At 34.4% G+C, this 26,776-nt stretch overlaps 3 protein-coding genes across 3 annotated transcripts; 1 reads left to right on the top strand and 2 right to left on the bottom strand.

Annotated features, from left to right (window-relative positions):
* Positions 1-1,768: 1,768 nt before the first annotated feature.
* On the top strand, positions 1,769-7,859 carry LOC133336387 (dosage compensation regulator). Its single transcript, XM_061544683.1, has 5 exons — positions 1,769-1,847; positions 1,917-2,427; positions 4,352-4,673; positions 4,901-6,127; positions 6,219-7,859. Exons 1-5 carry the CDS (start codon positions 1,769-1,771, stop codon positions 7,857-7,859), a joined length of 3,780 nt encoding a protein of 1,259 aa, XP_061400667.1.
* Positions 7,860-8,045: 186 nt separating this feature from the next.
* Positions 8,046-11,091, bottom strand: LOC133336388 (NF-X1-type zinc finger protein NFXL1). The gene is made up of 9 exons (XM_061544684.1): positions 10,926-11,091; positions 9,990-10,861; positions 9,809-9,925; positions 9,617-9,748; positions 9,342-9,550; positions 9,087-9,276; positions 8,834-9,034; positions 8,525-8,779; positions 8,046-8,468 (listed from the first exon to the last, which is right to left on the bottom strand). The coding sequence occupies exons 1-9, from the start codon at positions 11,089-11,091 to the stop codon at positions 8,046-8,048; spliced, it is 2,565 nt and encodes an 854-aa protein (XP_061400668.1).
* A 2,191-nt stretch (positions 11,092-13,282) lies between these two features.
* On the bottom strand, positions 13,283-26,776 carry LOC133336392 (unconventional myosin IC). The gene is made up of 9 exons (XM_061544687.1): positions 26,750-26,776; positions 21,875-22,016; positions 21,681-21,796; positions 21,430-21,500; positions 16,604-16,995; positions 14,692-16,516; positions 13,651-14,083; positions 13,477-13,579; positions 13,283-13,404 (listed from the first exon to the last, which is right to left on the bottom strand). Exons 1-9 carry the CDS (start codon positions 26,755-26,757, stop codon positions 13,390-13,392), a joined length of 3,105 nt encoding a protein of 1,034 aa, XP_061400671.1. The 5' UTR covers positions 26,758-26,776; the 3' UTR covers positions 13,283-13,389.

Here is a 26,776-nt window from a genome sequence, read left to right on the forward strand (position 1 = left end):
TTTGAACATAACTGTCTTATGTCATGTACAGACGAGCGTTGTTCGCTCTCTCATTCGTTGTTCGACCCTTAATTATGAAGTAATTACTTAGTTCTCCATACAAAATTGTCTGAGCGAACACCTACTTTTGTACGTTGTTCGATTCGAATCACTCTGAATCACCAAGAATTTTGTCCCATCTCTAACAATTGAGAGAATTTATCGAAAATAAATTAATTTTGACAGCATGAAAAAAATTGTAAAATTTTCAAACTTTTTCTGTAAAATCGAAAATGATGAATGAAAAGTAAACAAAATTCTAGTTTTTATATGTGCAGAAGGATGTAAATTTTGTTGTCTACATGATGCAATATGCATTTCTTTCCCCTTTGTTCTAATTAGCGTACAAAACGAGAGACAAAAGTGGGGAAACACAAACAAAAATTCTCCAATTTTTTAAATGTGACATTTGAGGTGAGAAAATATAAAAATGTACTGAAAACAACAATATTTTCAGGAAAAATGGAAAACATGAATTAAAAGTAAAGAGATATGGGTTGATATTATAGTCAGGAGAAAGAGAATTATTTTTTCTATTTAGATCCATATGTGGTTCACGCAAATATGTTACAATATGTTATGTTACAAAACAAAAAGTTTGAAATAAAAAATTCTGATGACATGAATTAGCAATAGTGTTGTATGAACGGGTTAATTCATGTACGTAATTATGAGAGCGAACTACGTTGTTCGAATGCCCGTCAGAACATGGCATTAGGGATATGTAGTTGAGCGTAAAAGTCGACTTTTAGACTTTTCGATTTTTGCCACTGACAAAAAGTCGAATTTTAGACTTTTCGACTTTTGCCTTTGACTAAAAAGTCGACTTTTCGATCATTTGATTTAGTCAAACCTTTTAACGAATAATGGCAAACTCACCGAAAAACAAAAAGTAGTATTTGACAGTATAGGGGATTTTACTCCAAAATTGTCGATAACGATTGCTTCTGACTCGACTTGTTTATTGGATCATGCAAGGTAGATATACAAGGTAGCCTATTCGGCGAATTTCAACAACAAACATCGGTTGTTGTATTTTGATATATCAAAAATATTTTACCAAAACAAACAGATTCGCAATTCGGAGATTTTCATTCATAATTTTGTTTTTTTAATTTTTTTGACATTTATTTGCACCAACAGTTGGCCCGATGTGGCTACCTTATTAAATATACCTTTTGATCAAGATCTATTAATAAGGTCACCACGATAGCAATCGAAATCGGAAAACAGCTGTTTTTTCTCAAGTCTAATGTCAAAAATTTCGACTTTGTTTACGTTTTCATAATGGAAGTCAATTCACAATAATGCATTTTGACAGCAAACTTGAGAGGTATCGATAATCAGCTGGTCTCCCTTGGTGACCTTATTTATAGGCCATGCTTGGGATCATGGACTTTTCCATACAGAAAATCGATTAATCGATTAGTCGATTTACTAATCCCTAAACTGGCTCATACCGAGTACTTGGTATTCGTAAACAGTCCAACTCCTTTTTAGTCTCCTCCATCCCACCTCATTCGTAACTTTCAGTCTTCTTTTTTGACTTCTTCTTCATTATCGGGCATTTTGTACCGCTTTATTCGCTTTATTATACATACATAAAAATTCATTATACATAAAAATTCTGGAAGAAGCAGTTCGCAAAAGCATCATATAGTTCGAAGCAAAAATAAATTATAAGAAAAAATTGTATATTTGAATATTAAAATCATTAAAATATCTAAAAATGACAGATATTAAGTCATTTTTCCACGAGTGGTGCACTAAAAACAAAGTTGATCCGCAATATAGCGTGAGAGCTACCGGTAAGTAATGAAAATTATAATACAATTTTGCACAAGACAATATAACAATATAAATTGGGTTCAATTTAGGTCCTAAGCACCGGCAACGTTTTCTATGTGAAGTTCGAATTAATGGTTTGCCCTATGTGGCTGTGGGCAATTCGACAAATAAAAAAGATGCCGAACGTAATGCTTCAAGAGATTTTGTAAATTTTCTTGTCCGTAGTGGCAAATTGAATCCAAGTGATGTACCAGCTGATGCCGGCGTTGCGGCTGCACCAGCTCCCGAAGTAATGTCAAATGCCGGGGGAAATAGTTTCGGAGGAGGAGGCGGTAATCAAAATCGCGTGTTTGATCAAAATTCTGGGCCACAAGAGTTGGGTCAGGCATATCGCCCTATTGATAATCGTCGTGATTACAATCCAATTGATCGGGCACAGGAACAACTGGACATGAAAGAGGCCGAATCGATTGATGTAAATGCAGCTATACATGGTAACTGGACCATCGAAAATGCCAAGGCGAAACTTCATCAATTCATGCAAATGAACAAAATAACTGCTGATTATAAGTACACACCAGTTGGTCCTGAACATGCAAGGTAAGTTTTGAAGTTATGAATATATATTGTTATAATTTGGAGTATATTTGTTTTAATTTTTTTTATGATCTTATATAAATAACTAATACGATATATTATAGTATTGCCATTATTAAGATATATCAACAACTATTTTTTCTGAATTCCGTATTCGATTTGGTTTATATTAGACATTTTCATTTAAGGAAATTTCCACTTTTGTATTGATGTTTTGGCAGCTGCCCTACTGTTTATACGTACACAAAAGTGATGATTTGTTATTGACAGTCGTTGAACAAGAGAGATTAGGGTTGTGTCGGGTCGTTGAAACGACTGCTGTGGAAACGACACTCACTTTGTAGATGTTTGTACTCAGTGCGGCCGTTGTGCCACTAAAGTGCCAATTTTGACACTTACTTCGGACTTACCACTTTTGCGCCATTTTTATTTTAATACCAAATCTGCCAATTTTATATATACGAAGCATGTAGAGAGTTTTTCAATCAGTAATATTAAAGTGTTGTTCGCATACGATAAAGTTCGACTACTCGAGTTGGTATATTATTCAAGAACAAAGTGGTGTGGTATTTTTTGGCCAACAAATTGCAGGTCACATTTATTATGCGAATGAAATTGACACTTCTCATGTATTTGACCATAAGACAAACCCTATTAAAATATATGATAATTTCTTTAAGATGTAAATAAAGTTCTCACATACTTTTGCGTCCGATTTCACGAAACAGTTGTTTAATTGATAAAAAAATTGATGAAAGCGTGCTCTGAATTTATTTTGTCTACAATGGCTTGTGTCAATTTATTTTGAAATCGTTTTTGATTTAGATATACCTCCCACATAAAAATTTATGTAAAAGACTAAATGTTTGTCCGATTTGCATGAAATTTTGCGTAGACCTTTGTCAGATTTTATGTACAAAATATTTTGTTTTTTTTTTTTTTTTGTAAAATATTTACCACCGGTATGACTTGACTTCCGGATCAGGAAAACATTCATGGTCCCTTCTAAGTCCATAGAACTTTGAACTTCCGCAAATCTTGTGCTCATAACTTCGTCATTTATGGATCAGAAAAATTCGAGTAAAAACAAAGCATTTTTTACGCTTTCAAAAAATATTTAAAATGTACAAAACAAAGTGTATAAGGATGTCTAAAACTTTAATAAGCATGCAACTTTATTTATATGCATTAAAAAAGGTGAACAAATAATGGACTATTACATTATATCTTCATCTTTTTTAATAGTCTTTCTTAAGTTTGTAGATAGAAAAAAAAATAAACTAAAAAAATCGAACGATTTTATGGTGTTTTAAAATAAAGCAAGGATATCATATGGAGTAGTTATAACATACAACAATATATAGAACTAAGATCAGGCTCTTATTTATCGCAGTGTGATCTTTAGTTCTGAAATCTTCTTGTTTGCATATTAAACTGCATGAAAAAGGCTAACGTGCGAAATAATGTGTAGGTGGTAACGAGAACAAATGATAATCGACATTATATTCCTTTGTTGTGTTCACGTTCTTCATTTAAAATAAAGTGAGGAACGTGAATGAAATATTTTTGCAAAGAGAAAATATAAAAACACACACACACACACTTCGATCGAAATTAATACAACTGCTTCCACTAATTGGATATTTCCTATTGTTCATATTTCTGTATTGTAGTCTGCTTGCGGACATCCCTACGTATGATTTGTTCTCGAAACCACCATCAACACATGTTTTACGACAGCCGGCGTTATTCCTTTATTAAATACCAGTTCTATAAACGTAAAGACTGTAAATAATGTCTGTGCCTAAAAACCCCATAAAATCGTTCGATAGAAACGGTAAGCATGAATTCAAATATCACACCTTTATGAATCAGATCTAAATTGAAAGGGATTCAATTGTGTATATTCTTCCTTTGGAAATTATAGGAGCTTTATGGCTGAAATGCATATTTATGTTAATCAACTGAGACGTACAATTACGGCTCGAGAGACAGGATCAAACAAGCAGTCAGCTAGCAAATCGTGTGCACTGTCGCTGGTTCGTCAGCTTTATCACTTGGGTGTGATTGAGGCTTTTACTGGTACTCTGAAACAGCGTAAAGACGATGAAGAGCTAACGCCCTACCCGGTTAAGGTAGCACCCGAGCTCCAACAGAGAATCGAGGAAGTCATTAATGAAATGAACTTACCAGTTATTAATATAAATAATATTAAACCTGACCCAGAGACAAACATTATAAGTTTGCAAGTAAGTATATCGCATTTTTATCTATGTATATATCAATGCTAAACATTTAAGCAATAAAAAAATTTATAAAAATAAAAAGCTAGGAAAAAATTAAATAACAAAAATGTCTTGAAATGATTACAAATATCTCAACAAAATGTCTAATTTAGTTCCCATAAAAATGATTATATTTAATGACATTTCCTACCTTTGCTTTCATCCAACTAACTCCTCGATTTATATTTTAGGTAAATACAAACAAAGAAGTTAATCGTCAGCGCAACGATAACCAGCAAATGGTCGCTTCAATTGTACCATGGGCTCCACCCCAGCCAAATTGGAATGCATGGAATGCCTGTAACATTGATGAAGGTTACCTAGCCACTGCATCCCTAGATGATTTGTGTAAAGACTTGGAAAACGCCGCCAAAGAAAAACGTCAATTCAATACGGAATATCAAAAGTTTTTGGAATTTCGACAAAAACTACCAATCGCTGCTATGCGTAATGAAATCATGGATGCCATTAATGACAATCCAGTGGTTATTATTCGCGGTAACACAGGTTGTGGTAAGACCACACAAATTGCCCAGTATATTCTAGAAGATTATATTTCATCTGGCCAGGGTGCCTATTGTAATATTTATGTAACTCAACCTCGTCGTATATCAGCCATATCGGTGGCCGAGCGTGTGGCTAATGAATCTTGTGAAAATTTAGGAGAATCTGTCGGTTATTCAGTACGTTTTGAATCAACCATGCCACGGCCTTACGGCGCCATTCTATTTTGCACTGTTGGTGTGCTATTGCGCAAACTGGAGGCAGGTCTGCGAGGCATTTCTCACATCATTGTCGATGAAATTCACGAACGTGATGTTAACAGTGATTTCCTTTTGATCATTCTTCGCGATATGGTTCATACTTATCCTGATTTGCGCATCATTCTCATGTCTGCTACAATTGATACCACACTTTTCTCCGAGTACTTTGGCAATTGCCCAGTCCTGGAAGTCCCTGGACGCGCATATCCTGTTCAGCAATTTTTCCTTGAAGATTGCGTTGAAATGACGAAGTTTGTACCACCACCAGACTCGCGCAAAAGAGGCAAGGATAAGGATGACGAAGAAAGTGCAATTCTCACGGAAAATGGTGAAGATCCTTCTGACCAAAATCTAAATAAAGTCGTTGACAACTCATATTCGCAACAAACTAAGACCACCATGGCGGCATTGTCCGAGTCCGAGTGTTCATTTGAATTAATTGAGGCATTGTTGTCACATATCAAATCCAAGAACATTCCTGGAGCTATATTGGTATTCTTGCCCGGTTGGAATTTAATTTTTGCCCTGATGAAATTTTTGCAAAATTCAAGTCAGTTTGGTGGTCCCCAATACCGTATTTTGCCATGCCATTCACAAATTCCTCGAGAAGATCAACGCAGAGTTTTCGAGCCTGTACCCGATGGCGTGACCAAGGTATGCAATCAACATACTTCTATATATTTTTTATTTAATCTTCTAGGATATCTTTGGTGTAATAATAGACATTTTATCCATTTCTTTTTAGATTATCTTGTCAACAAATATTGCCGAAACCTCCATTACCATAGATGACATAGTGTTTGTCATTGATTTGTGCAAAGCTCGAATGAAAATGTTCACCTCACACAACAATCTTACCAGTTATGCCACCGTCTGGGCCAGTCGCACGAATTTGGAACAGCGCAAGGGTCGAGCTGGTCGTGTACGTCCCGGTTTCTGTTTTACTCTTTGCTCAAAGGCACGTTATCAGGCTTTAGAAGAGTATTTGACACCGGAAATGTTCCGTACTCCATTGCATGAGATGGCTCTGACCATCAAGTTATTGCGCTTGGGTACCATACATCAGTTCTTGTCGAAGGCTTTGGAACCACCACCATTGGATGCTGTAATCGAAGCTGAAGTATTGTTGCGTGATATGCGTTGTCTGGATAGCAATGATGAATTGACTCCTTTGGGTCGTATCTTGGCTAGACTGCCCATTGAACCGAAGTTGGGCAAAATGATGGTGTTGAGTACAGTGTTTGGTTGTGCTGATATTACCGCTACCATGGCTTCATATTCCAGTACATTTTCTGAAATCTTTGCATTGGAAATGGGCCAGAGACGCTTGCAGAATCACCAAAAATCCCTAGGTGGCAATAAGTGCTCGGATCACGTGGCTATGATCGTGGCAAAACAAATGTGGGAATCAGCCCGCCGTAAGGGAGACGATGAAGAGATACGTTTCTGTGAGTGGAAGGGTTTGCAATTATCCACTATGCGAGTGTTGGCTGAAGCCAAAAATCAACTCTTGGACTTGCTTGTGCAAGCTGGATTCCCTGAAGAATGCATGATTTCCACGCATGTTAATTCCAATTCCGATGATCCCCTTTTGGATGTATCTATCGCATTGTTATGTATTGGTCTATACCCGAATATTTGTTATCACAAAGAAAAGCGCAAAGTCTTGACCACAGAATCCAAGGCAGCTCTTATTCACAAGACATCAGTTAATTGCAGTAATTTGGCAGTAACATTCCCATATCCTTTCTTCATCTTCGGCGAAAAGATTCGCACACGCGCTGTATCCTGCAAGCAAATGACTATGGTGTCGCCATTACATTTGCTTTTATTCGGAAGTCGCAAAATTGATTTGGTTAAAGATAATATTGTGCGCGTTGATAACTGGCTTAACTTCCAAATGGATCCTCATTTGGCCGCAACGTTGGCAGCTTTAAAACCTGCCATTGAAGATCTAATAACAAAGGCATGTGATGAACCTTCAGAGATCCTTAACTTAAGCGAGACAGAGGGGAAATTAGTGCAGGTTATAAAAGATTTGTCGGTAATGACAGCCGGCGATTACGAGATACAGCGTGAAAAGGGTATAATGCCTTTCCAAAGTCGTGGACCACCACGAGGAGGAGGGGATGATGCAGGTCCCAATAAGCGTGGTCGCTTTGATGGAGGTGGTTTTGGTGGTGGTAGCGGCGGTGGATTCGGGGGAGGACGCAGTGGTGGCTTCGGAAATGGTGGTGGCAGCTTTGGAGGTGGACGCAGTGGTGGCGGTTATGGAGGTGGTGGCGGTTATGGTGGTGGACGCAGCGGTGGTTATGGCAGTGGTGGCGGTTATGGAGGTGGTGGACCGAATTGGAATCGGGGAGGTTACGGAAATCGTCGATTTTAATTTATATCATATAGTCAACCAATATTATATTCGTAAAAGACATACATATATAATTTTATTGGAAATATTACAAATGTATGTGTAAGACAGATTCTCTATATTATTTATAATAAACATATAAAATATTACTTCAAAATTTGCGGTTGCCTTGTTTTAACTACACATTAACATAAGCGGGAAAACACTTTAATGTTCTTCATATAAAGCTAGGGCCACAGCTAATGCTATAGCTGCAAAAATGCCAACATACAAACCAATTAGTTTCCAGTTAATTGGTTCTTTGGCTTTCACCTCAACCGTTTTACGTTCTTTGGGCTTGCGCTTGCTAAATTTCTTTTCGAATTGTTCGACTTCCAAACGGTTTCGTTCCTCTTCTTGTTTTTTAAATAGTTCCTGTTCGCGCTGACGTGCTAACTCAATACTTCTCTGGGTTTCCACACAGTTTTCATCACAGTCTAGCTTTGTAAGACCCGAACGATGTTTATCGCAGGTAATTTCGAGTTTTAAACGTTTGCATTGGCAAAATATACGTATTTTCTTACGACAAGCCTCTGGGTAGGGACATGGACCAGAATGACATTTTGCTGTACACCGATGGCCACAAGGATACTGAAATATAGAGATAGATTGTAAAATAGCAATTTGTATAATAAGGAAATATTTACATTTTTGAGGCAACGATTGCCACAGCTTTTCAGATTCTCCTGTCTTTCCGCTACATCATTGTCCGTTCCACCTGTGCTGTAATAATCACTACATTTGTAGACAATGGGCATAAGACCGCAATGACACTTGGTTTTAATTGCTACACTACATGGCTGACATGGTGGCAAATGGCATGGTCTAGGACATGCGTGTGTACAGCCTTCTGGGCGTGGAATAAGGCAGCCTTGCTCACATGGTGCACAACCAACTTGTTGCTAAAATGAAAAATCATAATTATTAAGAGAAAATTGAATATTATGTTGACTTACATTCATATCTTTAATATCTGGAACACTATGACAAACTAGCGGACATGTATGATTTCCACATTTCAACTGACGGTTACATAAACGTTGACATGAACTTGGTTTCGAATTCCAGCAAGGCCATTCAGCCACCTCATGCCCCCCTATACAAGTAACGGATACTTTTTGTTCACATCGAGGATGAGGCAGAGGTTTAATTTCCACCTAATAATCAAATATTAATTTAAGCCGTTATATTTTTCTTATCTTTTATTACCTGTTTTGATGGTTCCCAAATACTGGCATTATTTGACTTTTTAATAGTCCTAACAGCAGCATGACATTTAGCATTGCAAACATGACCACATTTAGAGACATCATTCAATAAGCCACAAGGTTGTGAACACGGCGGGCACTCATTTTTGTGACAACGATGTTTGTTATAATGGTGACATTTTGAGGGAATTCTACAAAATATGGCGAATTTTAAGCAACACACAAAATAAATGATTCTAATTTAGAGAATACATACCTACACGGTTCCAAGCAGACAACACGGGCTGTGCGTTCACGTCCACAAGGCACGACTTTCTTTGTTTTTCCACATCGGCAATGAATTTGGGATTGTTGTTGACATGGATAACATGGACCTTTGTGACAGATGGATTGGCATTTGTGTTTTCCGCACGATAAAGGTTTGCCACAAACTTTATCACATGGAGGACAATTCTTATCACAACACTATAGAAAACCAAATGTAACATCAGCACACTATTCCCTATGTTTGGGTATGAATATAAAAATTACCTTACGGTTGCATGGATGCTTTTCACAATCTCTAATTTGCTTACATTTCGTCTCGCATGTAAATTCCTTGGAACATGGCAATTCTTTTTCATGCATGCCACAACGGCATTTCTTTTTTATAATAATCAAGCACTAGAGGATTGAAAGAAATTAATGTATTCTGTTATAACCAGTGAAACCGAAAACACTTACCAAATTGCAATTTCCTTTGTGGCAACGTTGTGTGCAACTGTGCAGTTGACAAGGCAACAACTTTTGGCACGTATCTCCACATGTATCTATTGTTTCAGTGCATGGTCCAATTTTTTTCTGCCTCAGATAAAATTGGTTATATAACTCAATTATTATATTACTCGTTATAAGATGTACTTACAGTTTTCCCACAGGGACATGAGCGCGGCAAACTTAATGGACATTGACCGCAATTGCCAGAATGACATATTTTTTTGCATACATGCAGACCGCATGAGTAATTACGGTTGCAGACGTTTTTACAACGCCATTCCAAGTCATAACATGGCCTCCGGGCACTTTCTCTGCCACACTCACATCGTTGTTCACTTGTTTTATTGCAGGGTGGGCATTGTCCTGGTTTGTGACACACCCGATCACAATTGTGTTCTCCACACTTTAAACGGCGATTACATTTCGTTTGACATTCCCATTCTTTGTCAATGCACCGAACAGATTTCGGGACAGATTTGCCACATTTACATGATGTATTCGCATATTGGGCACACGGTGGACAAGGACCAGGATGACACAAAAGAGTACATTTGTGGCCACAGTTGGGCTGCAAAGCTTTTCCACATATTTCGCCACACGAATGAGGTACTAGCCAAGGTTGAGAAGGTGGATTTACTTCTTTGCCACAAAAACATTCATATGTTGATGGTTTTTCCTCGGGCATGAATTCTTTACGGCACTGAGGACAGCACCAATGTAGGGCCTTTTGCTTTTTGGGTGGCACATACTCTCCCAAATGATTGTAATAGCCCTGCTGGTCATTTTGAGCCTTGGCTTTGATCTGAGCCATGCTATCATTGGCCCATCTTTTAATACAATTCAAATGGAAAAGACAATAACAGTGTCGGCAGGACCAAACTGCATCTGTCCGTTTTATACTACCAATACATATAAGACACGTAGCCGCACCGGATTGCAAAATGTTCTCAAGAAAGCCGCTTGTTTTAGCCAACAAGCGTTCGTCCACTTTTTCCTTGTCATAATGTTTATATAATGTATCTACAAATATTTCGAAGATCATGATTTAATTAATTTCGCAGAGGTTTTAATTCATAATACTCACTTAAAATAGCCTTTTCGTCCAGTTCATCCTCGTCGGAATCAGAAGACTCATAGTTTTCAACCATTTTTCTGGCAACATCAATGTTGCGGGCATGGACTTCATTGAATTTTTGTGTGACATTTGTGGTGTTATCCGATTGGGACTTTTTGGTTTTAGCAGGAGGCATTGTCGTAGGAATAATTCAGATGGACACGTAGGAATACCGCAGAGTTGTGTCGTTCCCGAACGAACCAGTTCAAATGAGTGAACGATTGTGTGAAGTGAAAGATCGGAACTAGGTTAGATTTAATAAGGTATATGGATCAGAACAGCTGATAGTATAATGAGATGTCAAAAGGTAACTGTAATTTGAAACGAAATATTAAAAACAACATTTTGAATAAAAATCTCAGAATTTTTGAATTATTTATCGCGCAATACATTCCGAATAAATTTGTATGAACAAATTAATAGTTGTCAATGGTCAATATCAAAAATGTTGACAGTATGAGGGTACAGTCGAAATAGCTTATAATGTCGGTGAAGGTACCGGCGAAATTGGTCGTGATATGCAATATCAAATAAAGCATTGAATTGTTTTTGAGACTTTAGTATACCGTCACTATAACTGATTTGATGTCATAAACGATTCCGACTGTGTTACTATCGAAATCAATATTTTTATTTTAAAAACTTTATGCTGTTAAAATTTGTGTTTACGTTTTCCTACGATCTGGCCTGGTTTTATTCTTTGACCTTACAGCCTTACCTAAAATTCACGTTCGACATTTTTCACCACAAAAGTAGAACACATATATTTATATGAATGTTACCGAAATACGTCGAACGTACAAAATTTCAAGTTGAACAATTTCAACTTTGACAGAACGTATTTTTCATTTTTTTCTTTTGTTGAAAATAAAAACAAAACATTCAGGAAATTTGAAATTTCGAATGAAAACGAGAAATATGTGGATAAATTTAATAAATTTTCAATTTTGTTTTGCAGTTTGTATTATTTGCTTGAAGATATGGATACGACGTATTTGAGTAATACGGCCGTACACAACATTTTGCCATAGTGGGGAAGTTGAATATTTTTGTACGCCCCGTCGGATTTCAGGTAACGTTGTTATATAGTAAATATCTGATCTGTTCCCGTAGTTAAGGTGGCCATACGTGTTCTTTTTTAGAGGAGAATCAATTATTTTAACTGGCTGTTATCTATATAATTTAGGTTCTCTATCTGTCATTTATTTCTATAATTTGTCATCTTTGTCATCTATATTTTTAAAACCGTGATCAATATTTATTTTTGTAAATAAAATCAAATTAATAAATTTTATGAAATTTCAGTGAAAAAACTCTTAGGTGTGGTTACTATGATTCGTAATGTAAAGTACGCCTTATTCTGGATATTGGCTTGGGAATAATCTCATTAGTGAGAAATTTCCCCTTATCACTTTCTCAACTTCTCCTAAGTGTTAATTTTACAGAGGTATGGAAAAAATATTTTAAAAGAAGTTTCGGACACGTGCTTTTACGATACATAAGCTTTGTCTGTTTTTTTTTTTTATATTTGGTAATATTTGTTTCCAAATGTTTTTGAATGTTGTCTGTTAACTATAAAGTTCAGTGAAAGAGAAAAAGAGCTAGTTTGACAGTTCTACGCTGAGAGTTTTTTTTGAGTTTTTATCCTGATTTGGTTGGTATTTCGCGATCAAAAAGTTGACAGCTAGAGAAGACTAAGGCATGAATTCACCTTCAACAATAAATTTGACAGTCAATGAATACTTTGAATTCGCCTCCTTGTTAACCTTATGAATAATCCTTGGAAAAAAAACCTTGATTTGAGCGAGAAAATGGTTGATTTCGAAGTGGGGAGGGAGGGAGGAGGGAGGGATTTATTTATTTCCATATTAGAGAAGGCATAATCAAATATTTTGTTTGGGACATTTACAATTTGAATTTATGAAGGGACAAGAAATCCCCTTGCCGAATACCTATTTTAGAAAATCATTGATGTCCTGCCACTGTCAGACAAATCTCTGAATATTAATTGTTTTGAAATGAGAGAGAAAAAGAACATTGCTGTCTCTATGGTACTTTATACCAATGAAATTACGACACCGAATCGATTATATCTACATAATTTGAGAGAACCAAGTGATGTTTTCAATTGTTTAAATACTGATTTTTTTTGTTCAAATGTGTACCAATATCTATTTAATTTCTTTCTCTTCGACATCCAATGTCCAAAGCAAATCTATCCGACCCATGTTGTTGTATTTTCTCATTTTGAAAAAAAAAACATTATTTTCGGTTGCATCATTTCACATAAAAGGATTTACTTTTTTACTTTTAGTCATTAGAATATATATAACAAAAATTTAAATTTAAAGCCATGGTTATAACATATGGATATGTATGTAGTCGTATATAGAGCAGGTAAACCCGTTAACAAGTGAAGAATTATGGAACATCATTACTGGCCAGCAATCTGTAATAGAATAAGCAAATATACATTTTATAACAACACGCAATCAGAATGATTAAATAAATATATACTTACAACAACAAGATGTCCACTTTTATCACGTATAACTCCTGGTTCTCCGCCACCCGTTTGTATATCGATAACACCTGATTTGCCCTTAGCCATATTGTGCACCAAACTGAAATAGAATTACAAAAACAGAACAAATTAGAATCCATTGTTGAGAGCATGGAAAATAGTAAAACTTACGAATCTCTCTCCACAATTTTCAATACATCCGCAGTGCCCACAGTATCAATAATGTATGTGCAGAATTCAATAAGATATGGTATCTCAAGAATAAGATCACCTTTGTCCTTTTTCAAATCGAGGGGAATACGAATTACCATTAAGTCATCACTGTGATTGGTTAAATCGAAGTCAAGTTTCTCTAGAGGTAAACGATGTTTTTGTTTGTAGGTTTTTCCATCCAAAACATAAATGGCCTTATTGCTCAGCAATATAAAACGATCACGAGGCTTGTAACCATGACGATCGTATTTCGTGCAGGCAGAAGAATATTTCAGAGTTTCACCATTGAATGAGTTGTTAATAAAACTGTTAACGTTTGTGTTATGTTCACTCGGTATACGATCAGTTTTGAACCATTGTGATACGCTGGCCGGATAACTGCTCTTTTTATCTATAAAAAATAATGAGATTTAAAATATTTAATTTATTAATTGAATTATTTAATTTTCAGTAACTTCTCATAAAATATTCAGATTTATTAGTTGTGTGCATTACAAACGATCGGTGTCGACTAGAATATATAAATTTTTAATCCAAATAGTAAAACTACTTTTTCCTCAACTACCTAATCGAAGTAGACCACCTTCGATTAGTGGCTTTATGACCATATAATTTAAAAGTTAATGTATTTCCCAGCTTGTTGTAAAGTAAACCAACGATTTCCAGTACAATCTCGAAAGAAAAAAGATAATCTACAAATGAATAGGTCACCATTTAAGATTTCTTGAGGAAATCAAAATCAAAAATTAAATTCTTATTAAAAATTGCTGCTCATAAATTTGAACAATTGCTACATCTAATTTAAAATCAGATTTTAGAAATGGTCTAATTTACCTATTAAAATTTGTAATTCTCAGCTATACAACTGACAAACGTTATCCCAGGATGCAATCCACTCTAATACATTATGCGTAAATCTCCACCCATTACAATTCAATGGCCCCGGTAATAAACCAATCATAAAAAAATTATAATAAATTATCAATTATTTCCCCTTACCTTTGAATACTTTTTCGGCCAGAACCTTCAATTCAAATTGTCGTTTACGTTCCTCCGATAATGCCAAACGATATTTACGTGCCAAATGTAAACGATGCAGACGATGTAAATATGTGGAGGCCTCTTGACAATGTGATGGCGCCGATGGCCATCTCATGTCCATAACTTTAGTGGGCAATTCTTTAGCTAATCTCAACAGCCACATGCGCTTGGCATTGGCAATGAACTTTTCGTTGTAACCATTGGGTGGATCGTTGCGTGTAATGAACCCTTTGATAAAGGCGCGTATCTTATCGGCTGCTTCACGGCGTTTTTTGGCAGCCTGTTGGGCCAAATAACGACGACAGTATGACTGCAAGATAATCACCTGTTCACGTAGTTTCAAATATTTACGACGTTGCACGCGTCCCTTCCAGCGGGCTTGTAAAATCGCCGCAATGTCATGTTTCTTTTCCTGGAAGGCATCTTCAGTTTCGAACAGGGTTTTGGGGAAACGAATGAAAAGTTTAGTTTCGCCTAGGCGATAATCTTCAGGACCATAGTTCAATTCTTTAACCAAAATTTTCACTCCCTCTTTGGCTGGGCCGTTGTAGTTTGGCCAGGTTTGCTTGCTCAAGCACTTGTAGCGATTAAGGAACAGTTCATAAAGACGGCGATAAGCAAAACCAGCTCTGCGTACTCTCAAATTTTCCATTAGACCCAAATATTTGACTTGGTGCAATACCAATTGATCGTCAAAGACATCGGACTTTTGCAGGTCATTGGGTTTAATGCAGCGAATATAGGAAGGTTCTTTGCACATAAGAATATCCATTAAATTATTCAGGGAATTTCTGAATTGGGTAACGGCAGTATCGGGCCTCTTTTTCTCCAAGTACTCTGCTTCGGGGAAGCATACACGCACCACATGGTTATCGGCCTTGCTCATGGTCTCCTTCAAGTCACGGAACAACAAGTCGTTATTCTTATCCAGGAATCCAACAACATTATAGGTTACATCGCCGGCATAGTGGACCAAACGGAATTCGTCACGTCGCATAGTCTTTTGCACCTGAATTGGTGCCTTTTCATGGCACAAATAGTGAGCATGGTCACCCAAGCGATCGCTCAGCTTGGACAAGAAAGTCAAATCGGTGGGTTCACCAGGACGCAAACATTCCTCATCCAGAATGGAAATAATGCCCTTGTGTTTCTCTTCGATTAGATTGCAAATGACTTTATTGTCGAAGTATTCGACAGGCACCCATTCAATACCCTCACGTCTGTATTCATCCTGCTCAGACTTCAGTGTCAATTCAATAAACAATTGTTGCAACTTTTCATTGCAGAAATTAATGCAGAATTGTTCAAAACTGTTGGTCTTGAAGATTTCAAAACCGTAAATATCCAAAATACCCATGACATTGTTGCGAGCAGTGCGCAAGTCTTTGGCTTGCAATGAGACATTCAAGCGTTGTACCAGCCAAGAAAACAGACGATCGTAGATGGCTTTGGCCAGGGCATCGCGAGCATAAACGGCCATTTCATGATTCAAAGGCGATGTGACGACATCACCTCGGGCATCAATGGTGCGATGAGTTAAGGCATTTTTCAATTCCTCCACATGGACGCCCAGGAGATCGGCAATAGTGCGAACACATTCGATATTGGTGATTTGGGCTTTGCCTTCTTCTTCGGTGAATTGTACATTGCCCAAGTGCAAAACACTGGCGATAACATTGAGGATTTGTCTTTGCTCTGTTTCGGTGAAATCGATGACTTGCATGGCCTGCATAACGTGGCGGAAGTTTTCGGCATCGTTGATCGACGAGACAATACCCTTGTCCTGGAAAATAAATTAACAAAAATATATATTAATGATTTTTTGGATGCAATTGTATTGCATTGTATATTTGTATATCCTTCTACTTACACCATCACTTAGATAGGCATAATCTTGCAAAGATCGTGTCAACTTCATTGATTTCAGTTGATCGTCAGTAGCACCAGCCAACAGTTGGTAGAAAATGTGGAAATTACGTTCGCCACTGTTCTGATTGATTACACGTGACTTCTCCAGTAAATACTTTAGAATATTGCCGCCAATTGGAGTGCCGGTAAAATCGAATTGGATGTCCATATATTTGCCGAAGCGTGATGAGTTATCATTACGATTAGTTTTGGCATTTCCGAATGCCTCCAACAAGGGATTACTCTTCAAAAGTTTATCTTTGACATTTTCAATTGTTGCCTGGTTGCCGGAACAGGCGGCAATATATTGTAGAACTTTTTTTGAGGCTTCAGTTTTGCCGGAACCACTTTCACCTAAAAAATAATGAAAATAATATAAGTAAATGAATATTTTTAATGGGAATTCAAAGTGGGGGAGGATGATTCACAATTTGTTTACCCTTACATCTTATTAGAAAGATACCTTTACCTTGTTTACCCTTACATCGTAATAGAAGGATAATGGATAACTTATGTGTATATAATTTTTAAGCCCATAATCCTATATGAGAGTGCAATACTTCTATATATACGCCAGTGATCAGAATATAACTCTACGTCGACTTATATGATTGGAATATACTTTTTTGTTTATTGAAACCATTATAAATGCCTTGGAGGGTGAAAATAATTATTGCCGAAAATTAATATAGGGCCATGTCCCATTCATATTCGGAATTGTAAAATTGGCATTGTCAATGAACTTTTCATTGTTACCATTGGGTGGGTTGCGTTGTAATGAACCCTTTGATAAAGGCTCGTATCTTATCGGCTGCTTCATGGCATTTTTTGGCAGCTGTTGCGCCAAATAACGACGACAATATCATTGCAAGATAATTACCAGTTCACGTAGTTTCAAATATTTAAGACGTGGCACTCGTCCCTTCCAGTGGACTTGTAAAATCGCCGCAATTTTCCTGGAAGGTTTCTTTTCCGTTTCGAAAAGGGTTTTGGGGAAACGAATGAAAAGTTTAGTTTCTTCGGGGCCATTTTCCAATCGAAGGGGGTGAAATTTTTTGAATTTTTTTTAGGGAGTGAATTTTTTTACGGTTCTAGGAGGGTGAAAATAATCATTGACGAATATTAATACAAGGCCATGTTTTGATTCAGTGCCCACATAATCCGATTCATATTCGAAATTGCAACATTTTTATTTACATTTTTCATCCGGCGGGTGAAAAATATTTATGCAGAAAATTTGTTGGTACTTGTATCAATTTGCAACCGATGCACAGTGGGTTAGAATACCCTGTTTCCTTGGATTAATTAAAAAAATAAATTTTAAGTATCGTTAAAAATTTTTGCACACGGTTAAAACATATAAAATTCTACATCACTTGTCGTTGAAATAAATGTCAAAAGTGGACTGGTGTTTTTGTAGTGAAACTTCAAAGTCAAACTTCATACAAATTTTTGTGCCAAAAAAGGCTGAAAAAAGTGAAAACGTTCCCGTTGAAAATTTTATTTATTTTAAAAAGTATTGTAAAAGTTAAACATTTTTCAACGGAACCATGAAATTTAGGTTATTATGCAAATACTTCGTTAACATTTGAGTATGAAATTGTGTTTGGAAGTGATTAAGATTTAGTTATTTATATTGAAAATGCCAAAAAAATTAATATTTTTATATTTTAAATGGATAAATAGTTATTATTCGTCCACATTCGTGTCATAATTTTTGGTTTATATTAAAGAGGACATAAATCTGTGTTATATTGCAAAATTTTACGCTGCCCTTTTGTGCCTTTTAGAAGCTATGCATTGTTTAATACAAGTGTTGCAGCAGTCAAATTAGCTAAAAGTCACATTGATCTCGTGGCTGGTGCTGTTGTTGAGTGTTGTGTTTTCTTGTTTTTCATGTTATTTTTTCTAATTATTTTATTGTTGTTTTTTTGTTTCTTTTAATAATATTCTTTGTTACAATAATATTTTTGTTTTTGTTTATTTTAATAATATTCATTGTTTTGACAAATAGTGATTGTGATGTGCAGTTTCAAGTAGTCAGGTAAAAGGGTTCTTTATTAGCATTTTTTTTATAGGTACAAGTTCGAACGTTGTTTTTTATAATCGTCGAAGCTTATGATGAATTCGAGCGCTCAAGCAATGAATGACAATATGACATTTTTAGCTAAAGAAATCAAAAAAACGCACCAAAATTTGCCGAAATAACAAAAATATATGTTAATTTAATAAAAATGCACGTGTCGGTTATAGCTGTATCCAGTGGCCATGAGATTAATAATGAAAAATATCAAATATATGCACACAATACAGGACGACTTTTTGTTGAAACGTATCCTTGCCTACCACTTTGCACAAGTTTTTTATTCAGGGACCCGAAATTGTGTCAAATGCCCTTTTACATATTGAGCAATTATCAGAAGTTGGTGATGCTGCGGACAGAGATGGCCTGTCAGAAACAGTGACGTAAATGACATACATTTCTGACGTATAATACATACGTCAGAAACGTCGGAAACCCACTCAAAACCATTATGTTTTTTTTATAAAAAAGCTATTTACATTTATCGATTTGGAAATAACGTATGCTTTACTCACATTCATATCGAATATCAAAATTTTTTTCTTAAAAAAATTCAGAATTTTTTTATCAGTTCTAGTAAAGAATAGCCAGATATACAGTAAAAATAATATATGTTCTTGAAAATTACTGTATATGGTGATAATATTGAAATAAATGACGTTTACTACATTTTATACAGGTATATTACGTTTTCGACGTTTACACCTTTTTGGCAGTCGAAAACCTGAAAATTCGTCATACGGACCATCCCTGGCTGCGGATGATGATGATGTGGATGATTAACTTTAAGATGTATAAAATTCAATGTTTAAGTTATCATATTGTACTCCTTGCACTATATACCTACACTGATATTTGGCACTACTTAATAAAATTATACTCAAATATACTTAGAAAACATTTTTTTTAAACTTATTTTAATGGTATGAACTGAAAAATAAAGAAAAATTATTCTAACATTGCTTCCCTGATTTGATCCAAGAAAACATCGTACTCTAACCCACTGTGCGATGGGGCTGATATTTACATTCCCGGTTCTTGGAGGTCAAAAAATGTATTTTTAGAAAAGTTTCAATATAGTATATTGAGGACCTTAGGAATATTTTTCAACCGAAGTGGCAGTAATTTGACATTCCAATGAAATTCGGATATATCGGACCGTTTTAGTCCCCCCTTATATTCGTTTTTTTGTATTTTGGGCATTTTTCTTAACTAAATTGACTATAATTTGGAAGTTTGGGGTCACATTGGATAGAAAATATCACAACCAAAAATGACCAATATTGGTTTTTGGGCTAGCTCCCATATAACTGTATCTACAAAATTAATGTATTTTCGCGAGTTTGGGCACGTTTTTTTTACCAACTTTTACATTTTGAAGTCTCATTAGGTAGAAAATTTTTCTATGAAAAAAATGTCCATATGAGCCCAAGTTTCAAGATAGACCGCATATAAGCGAATCCTTCATTATTTCTTGGGTTCTTATTTGGAGTAAAATTTTCTTACGAAAAATTATTAATATCGATTCAAGGTTTGATATAGCCAACACATTACGGTACCCTAGATTTTCGATGTTTTAAGGATTTTTCCTCCAATAGTATCTTTAGTTTGATATTTCGGTTTTTTCAGGGCAGTAGTTTACCATGGGTAAATATCCTGATCAATTTTATGTTTCTTTGAGATTTGGAGGATATACTGAGTTCATCCCGGCGAAATTTCTTTTACTTTCCCAGTAACATTTACACAGTAAAATTTGCAGAGAGTAAAATACGAATTTTTCCTTCTCTAGAGAGAAAATTGAAAAACGTAAACGAACAACATCCAGTAAAAAGATTGTATCGACACAGCTGATTAAAACAACAAACAATTTGGCGCAAACAAAAATAGCAGCATTTTAATTAGAAAAATGGATAACAAGTGGAAAATTTATGTTGTTTATAAATATTTGGGTTCTCTTTATACATTTTAATGTTTGATGATACAAAATCAAAATAAATTTCGAAAAGCAACCAATTTGCTTGAGAACAATTTTGTTGTTTGTTTACAAAACATTACAAAACAGCTGATTAAATATCAGCTGATTGTACAAGAACAATTTTACTGAGTAAATTTTCCTTGTAAGAATTTGGAAAAACTCAGTAACACAACTGTCAAATCTACTCTCTAAATTCACTCTCTTTTACTGGACTTTTGGGTAAACGAACAACATTTTGTAATAATTTGTACAAATTCTTGAGTACCTAACGAATGAACCTAATGATTTTACTTCAAAATGTGTAATAATTCGATATAAAAAATGACAGAAAGATACAATTGACCTTTGAACTTTACGTACTTTTTTGTTAAAAAATACCAACAAATTTTATTTCATTTATTTTTCATTGTTAATATATATCATCGATGTATGTCGAATAAAATAATTTACTCTCATCAAAATTGTATTCAGAATTTTAGTACTTTAAAGGTTCTTATCATCATCAAACACGAAATGCAATCATACTTGTCTTTCAATTTCATATGAAAAAACGCAAACTTTTTAGAGATTTTGGCAAATATTTACGTATACAATGGAAATTCTATTTACGTAGAACTGTCGACAGACAGACAAACATACATACAAACATTTGTTCAGCTTGCATATAAGAAAACATACAAATCCACATTTCAGACATACTAAATAATTGCTAAAAATAACGGTTACTTACCAGAGATTAGAACACACTGGCCTTTATTTTCTTCAATCAGTGAACGAAAGGCGTTATCAGTAACTGCAAAACTGCAAATTTGAAAAAGAAAAAAAAAATAATAAGAACATGATATAACAAAGCGTTAAATGAAGAGCCAAATAACATTGGCATAAATCATAGTATATAATCGAATATTATTATTTTTATGAAGAAGAAAATTTACAACAAATAGATTGGGAAAAAATACAAGACAACAATTCAATACTTACATGTGTGGTGGTATCTCATAAAAATGTTTATTACGATATTCCTTGATGTCATTTTCCGTATAAATTGGCAATTGTTTATAGGGATTTACCGATATCAATACTTGGCCAATATATGTCTAAAAGGTGGAAGAAAGGGGGAGAGGTGAAATCCTAATAAAATTGTTTATATGACGGTGTAATGGTAAATTTCTTACATAGATAATATTTTCCTGGAAGCGTTTGCGTAAATTATCAATAAATGCCTCTTCCGATTGATAATTTTCCAAGAGTACAAAATCTTGTACACCAACGCGATCACGATCGTGAAGTCCACGTTCCATGGCTGGTTTTGAGTCGCTGTAAAAAAATAATAACATGTTTTTATTATTATTGTGGAATTGGTATTTATCTTGAATAACAATTTGCTTAGCTAATAGTTTTAAATTTGCCAATATTTGATGCCATCTTGTTCTGCCAATTTTGGGGAAATTGAAATACATTAAATTTTGAAACTAAAAGGCAAGTTTATAAATTTAGAAAATATGAAAACAAATGCAGTGTTATAAAGTGAAAAAAAAACACTTTATAATATTTCAGATCAATAAAAGAGAAAATGGAGAACTATTTCGATTAATAAAATACCCTTTGAATTTTCCCTCAGACACAAAATGGAAGATTTTGTAACTCTGATGAAACCTGCATCGGTAGTACGTTTTGAGCACGTTCTTCAACCAAAGCAATTTAGTATTTTTAATCCTTTTTGTGTAGGAAATTTTCATACCAAAAATGATCAATATTGGCGCTCTCTTTAGGATAGCTTCCCAATACAGGTACCTCCATAATTTCGGTAGTTTGAGATTTTTTTTTTTAATTTTTTCTATCAATTTGGTTTTTATCTGATTTTTTGTGCTTTCCTTGGGTAGCAAAAATTTCAACCAAAAAATATCAATGTTGGTCCACAATTTAGCGCAGCCTGCAAGAATATACTATCTTTTACTGCGATTAAAAAGTTTTCTTTATGATATCGAAGATTCTTTATAAAGCAGATTCTTGCAGTACGGGAACAGACTAAGTACCTCCTAAATATCGGAATTTTGGAAAATTCTATCACCGAATTGGCTATTAATTAGTATTTTGAGTTCTCATTGGGTAGTAAATCTTTCTAGCAATAATTGTCAGTTTTGGCATAATTTTTAGCGCATTTTTAGTGATTTTCGAATTAATGAGGTTCACTATGTTGTGTAAAAAATTCATATGAATATCTCTTATACACTCTAATTGAGAAGCTGTAGAAGTTCCTCTGTCCCATATAAAGTGTGAGTAAATTGAAAATTTAAAACGCAATCATGTTTTTTTGAGTTATGTCTGTCTTGCCACAAATGAGCGATATGATACATCCCAAATTATTATATTGTGGAAAGTATGGTTTGTTCTCAAGAGAAAAAAAAAGATTGCTACCAAAAAATATCAGTAACGGTCCACTTTTAAGGGTAACATGGTACAATAATACAAGATAGGTGAATAACAAAGGTGAATAACAAAAATGCAATTCTGAATTTAATTTGTCTTTATAATATTTCACATGGTTGGCAACATCAACATCGAATTCAAGTAGAAATTACGCACTTTGACAGTTAATAAAGACATCAGCTACGCTAAATGAACTACATATTCATTGTGCCATGGCTTAGACCATGATTCAAAAATATGGTGATGTATCAAAACAAAACCTTGTTTTTTTCTCGATTATCTGTCAAAAATTTTCCTTATAAATTGACCAATGGTTGGCAACACTGCACATCGAGTTCAAGTAGAAATTACCCACTTTGACAGTTAATGGCTTAGACCATGATGCAATAATAAGGTGATGCATCAAAACAAAAACCTTTTTTGTCTCGATCATCTGTCAAATGTTTCTTTATAATATTTCACAGGGTTGGCAACATTGCACATCAAATTCAAGTAGAAATTACGCACTTTGATTTCATATTTATTGTGCCATGGCTTAGACCATGATTCAAAAATATGGTGATGTATAAAAATAAATACATATGCTTTTTTAACCGACCATCTGTCAAATTTTATCTATTCCTCATGGTTGGCAACATTGAACATCGAATTCTTTTGACAGTTAATCGAATAGTCAGCAGCGCCAAATGTATGGAAAAATGTTTAATATGGATCCATGTTTTGACATATTCGCCATGGAAAATGTCCCCAACCATTTGTGCATTTAAGTACATAATTTGAAAACACAGCTGCTTTTCTTATCGGTTAATGTTATTTACGTATTTACTTTTTTCTGTTTGGCTATCACTATTAAAGTAAAAGATTTATAACATTGATCCATAAATTCTTAGACGCCGGTTCTTAGCCCACATAAATGTCGAATATTATAAAATCGAACAATCTTATCGATTTTGTTTTTCTTCAAAGTAATGGGTATTTTATTGTTGTTTTTGCTCGCTTAATTTTGTTTTTAATCAGCAAAATGATGGTAAATCCATTATTTTTTTTCTTTGCCAAATTGTTATATAACTATAGGGGTAAGCAGTTGTGCAAAAGCCACAGTAAATTCTATTAATATTTATCGCTAACATTGAATTGATATCAGGGCGAAAAAAATATTTAATTAACCTTCTACTTATATAGAAATGTGGATGTAAGTGTGTTTGCAGGGCAATAACTTACATTTGTCACTTATCTAGTTTTTCTTTTTAATATACATATTTGTAACATTTTAAAATACTGTTAATGAACTTGAGATTTACAATAAACACTTGGGTATTCTAGCATTTTGTAGGACGCTATCAAAACTCTTCAAGACCTTCAGAAATCCAAACACAAACCCGAATCGTTTCTAGATATTAAGAAATTCAAATTAAATATTTTTTCCACAAAAATGCTTGAAAAAATCTCTAGTTTTACACCTTTTTCATATGTTGTTCAAAGCATTTCAATTGCAATTCGAGAATTTCATTTGTAAGTAGACAACTCAGTTTGTAATTCATTACATTTCAGTTTTAATTTTAAACTTTCCATATGAAATTCAAAAAAATCCATTTGAAATTTTAAGAATTTCAATTGTAATTCGTATATTTTCATTTGAAATTCGTAAAGCTTTATTTGAAAGTCAAAGGAATCCGTTTAAAATTCAAAGAATTCTATTTGAAATTCATAACATTGCACTTGTAATTCATAAAATTTCAGTTGCAATTCGTAACAATTAATTTCTGTTCCACTACTTTTTTAATAGTAAACGTCAGAAGAATCAGAAGTAGGCATTCCTGTTTACCATTTACCAAATTTATCGAGTAAAAACTCTACAAAGAGAACGCCATTTTGTTTTGTGCTCTCTTAAATTTGATTCAATGTTTTACCAGTTTTGCGGGTTGAGGAACGGGTTTCAAGTAAAAAGTTGCAAAATTAAATGATATGAATAACAAATGAAATGTTATGTATTTCAAATCAAATGTTATGAATTTTGTAGAACACTTTGTGTTTCAAATGCGGCTAGGACCTCGAAAACAACTAAAATGGGACGGAAACCCTTATCAATAATAAAAAATTCTGCTAGAACGTATTTAACCTTCCTAAAGGTCGTTTACATTGAACCGGATTTGGTTAACCGAGTGGGTTTAAATTTTCAATTCCTTTGATTATATGCCAAATAAATCATCATAAAGTAGGTTAACCCGGTAAAAAGTTATAATGTAAATGCCGTACTAGAATCCTGTTTACCAAATCACAGCCACATGGATTGAAAATGTGGATAGGTGCCTAAAACGGGCCTATATATGAGAGGTATGTCAATACATCGACCTATATTGATCTTTTTTGCGTATTTAACATCTAAAGAAGCAGTAATTCTAATATACAGTCACTTCTTTGAAACAAAATGTAAAACTTTTAAAATATTGAAAATAGGACAGGGACGTTATACGGCGTTTATACGGCATTTACATTAGAACTTTTTACCGGGTTAACCTACTTTATGAGGATTTATTTGGCATATATTCAAAGGAATTGAAAATTTAAACCCACTGGGTTAACCAAATCCGGTTTAATGTAAACGACCTTTTACTTAGAACTTTTTACCGGGTTAACCCACTTTATGAGGATTTATTTGGCATATATTTAAAGGAATTTAGACCCACTGTGTTAACCAAATACGGTACAATGTAAACGTACTTTTACGGCTTTTATCCTCGAAATGTTTACTTAAAAATCGATTTCATCATTTTTTTTATTTAATATGAACCTATAAATTTTCAAGAATATCTGATTAAAATTTCAAGTGAAAATCTCAACAACTCTTGAAGATATAGCCGATTTATTCTGTCAATATCAAGCGACGACAAGAGTGCTTCTCAAACTTCAAACGCGTTTTTCTCGATATAGTGTATTTACGTTTGACGGGCACGATAACTCAAAAACTATTAATCCAATCGGTTTCAAATTTTAACACGTTAGTTTAGACCTATATGGCTATCGTATGAACAAGGATAAATCCAATCGGTGAAGATCTTGCATATTTTCCAACTTAATTTTTATCCGAAAATTGGTGATTTTCGAAAAACTAATTTTGCTAGGTTCGCCATTTTCCAAATTTTTGAGCGAAGTCAATAATCCTAGTTCACACCAGAGCCAGTCTTTCTAATTTCGTTGGAATTTTGAGATTCGGATGTTCCGGTGATCGGTCCTTAAATCGAAATCTAGCTCTCACATAAATAAATATGCGTTAAAGTTGGATTCGTTCAGTTCCAATCCACTCATTATTTGTATATTTTTTAGGTTAAAATACCAGTCGTGGTATTGATTTTTCTTTACTTTAAATATATCTTTAAAAAAAATAAGAATATTTTATAATCATTCATTATTTCTTAGAAACAGTTGGAGAAATATTGGAATACTCTCATTTTTGTTGAAAATTAAACACCATCTCTTATTTATATTATAAATTGTTTATATTCATCTAGGCACATTGTAAATAACTGCTTTGTTTAGTATTCTTTTGTTTTTTGTGCGTATGTGTGTGTTTTTTTCTTGACACTTTGTTTATTTGTCATCATCTTCATCACCATAGATACCTTGGCATTTTGTAATCCTTTTTTGTT

The sequence above is a fragment of the Musca vetustissima genome, unplaced genomic scaffold (genome assembly GCF_032173495.1).
Source record: "Musca vetustissima isolate MV318-11 ecotype Yass unplaced genomic scaffold, APGP_CSIRO_Mvet_v1 utg85488, whole genome shotgun sequence".
NCBI lineage: Eukaryota > Metazoa > Arthropoda > Insecta > Diptera > Muscidae > Musca > Musca vetustissima.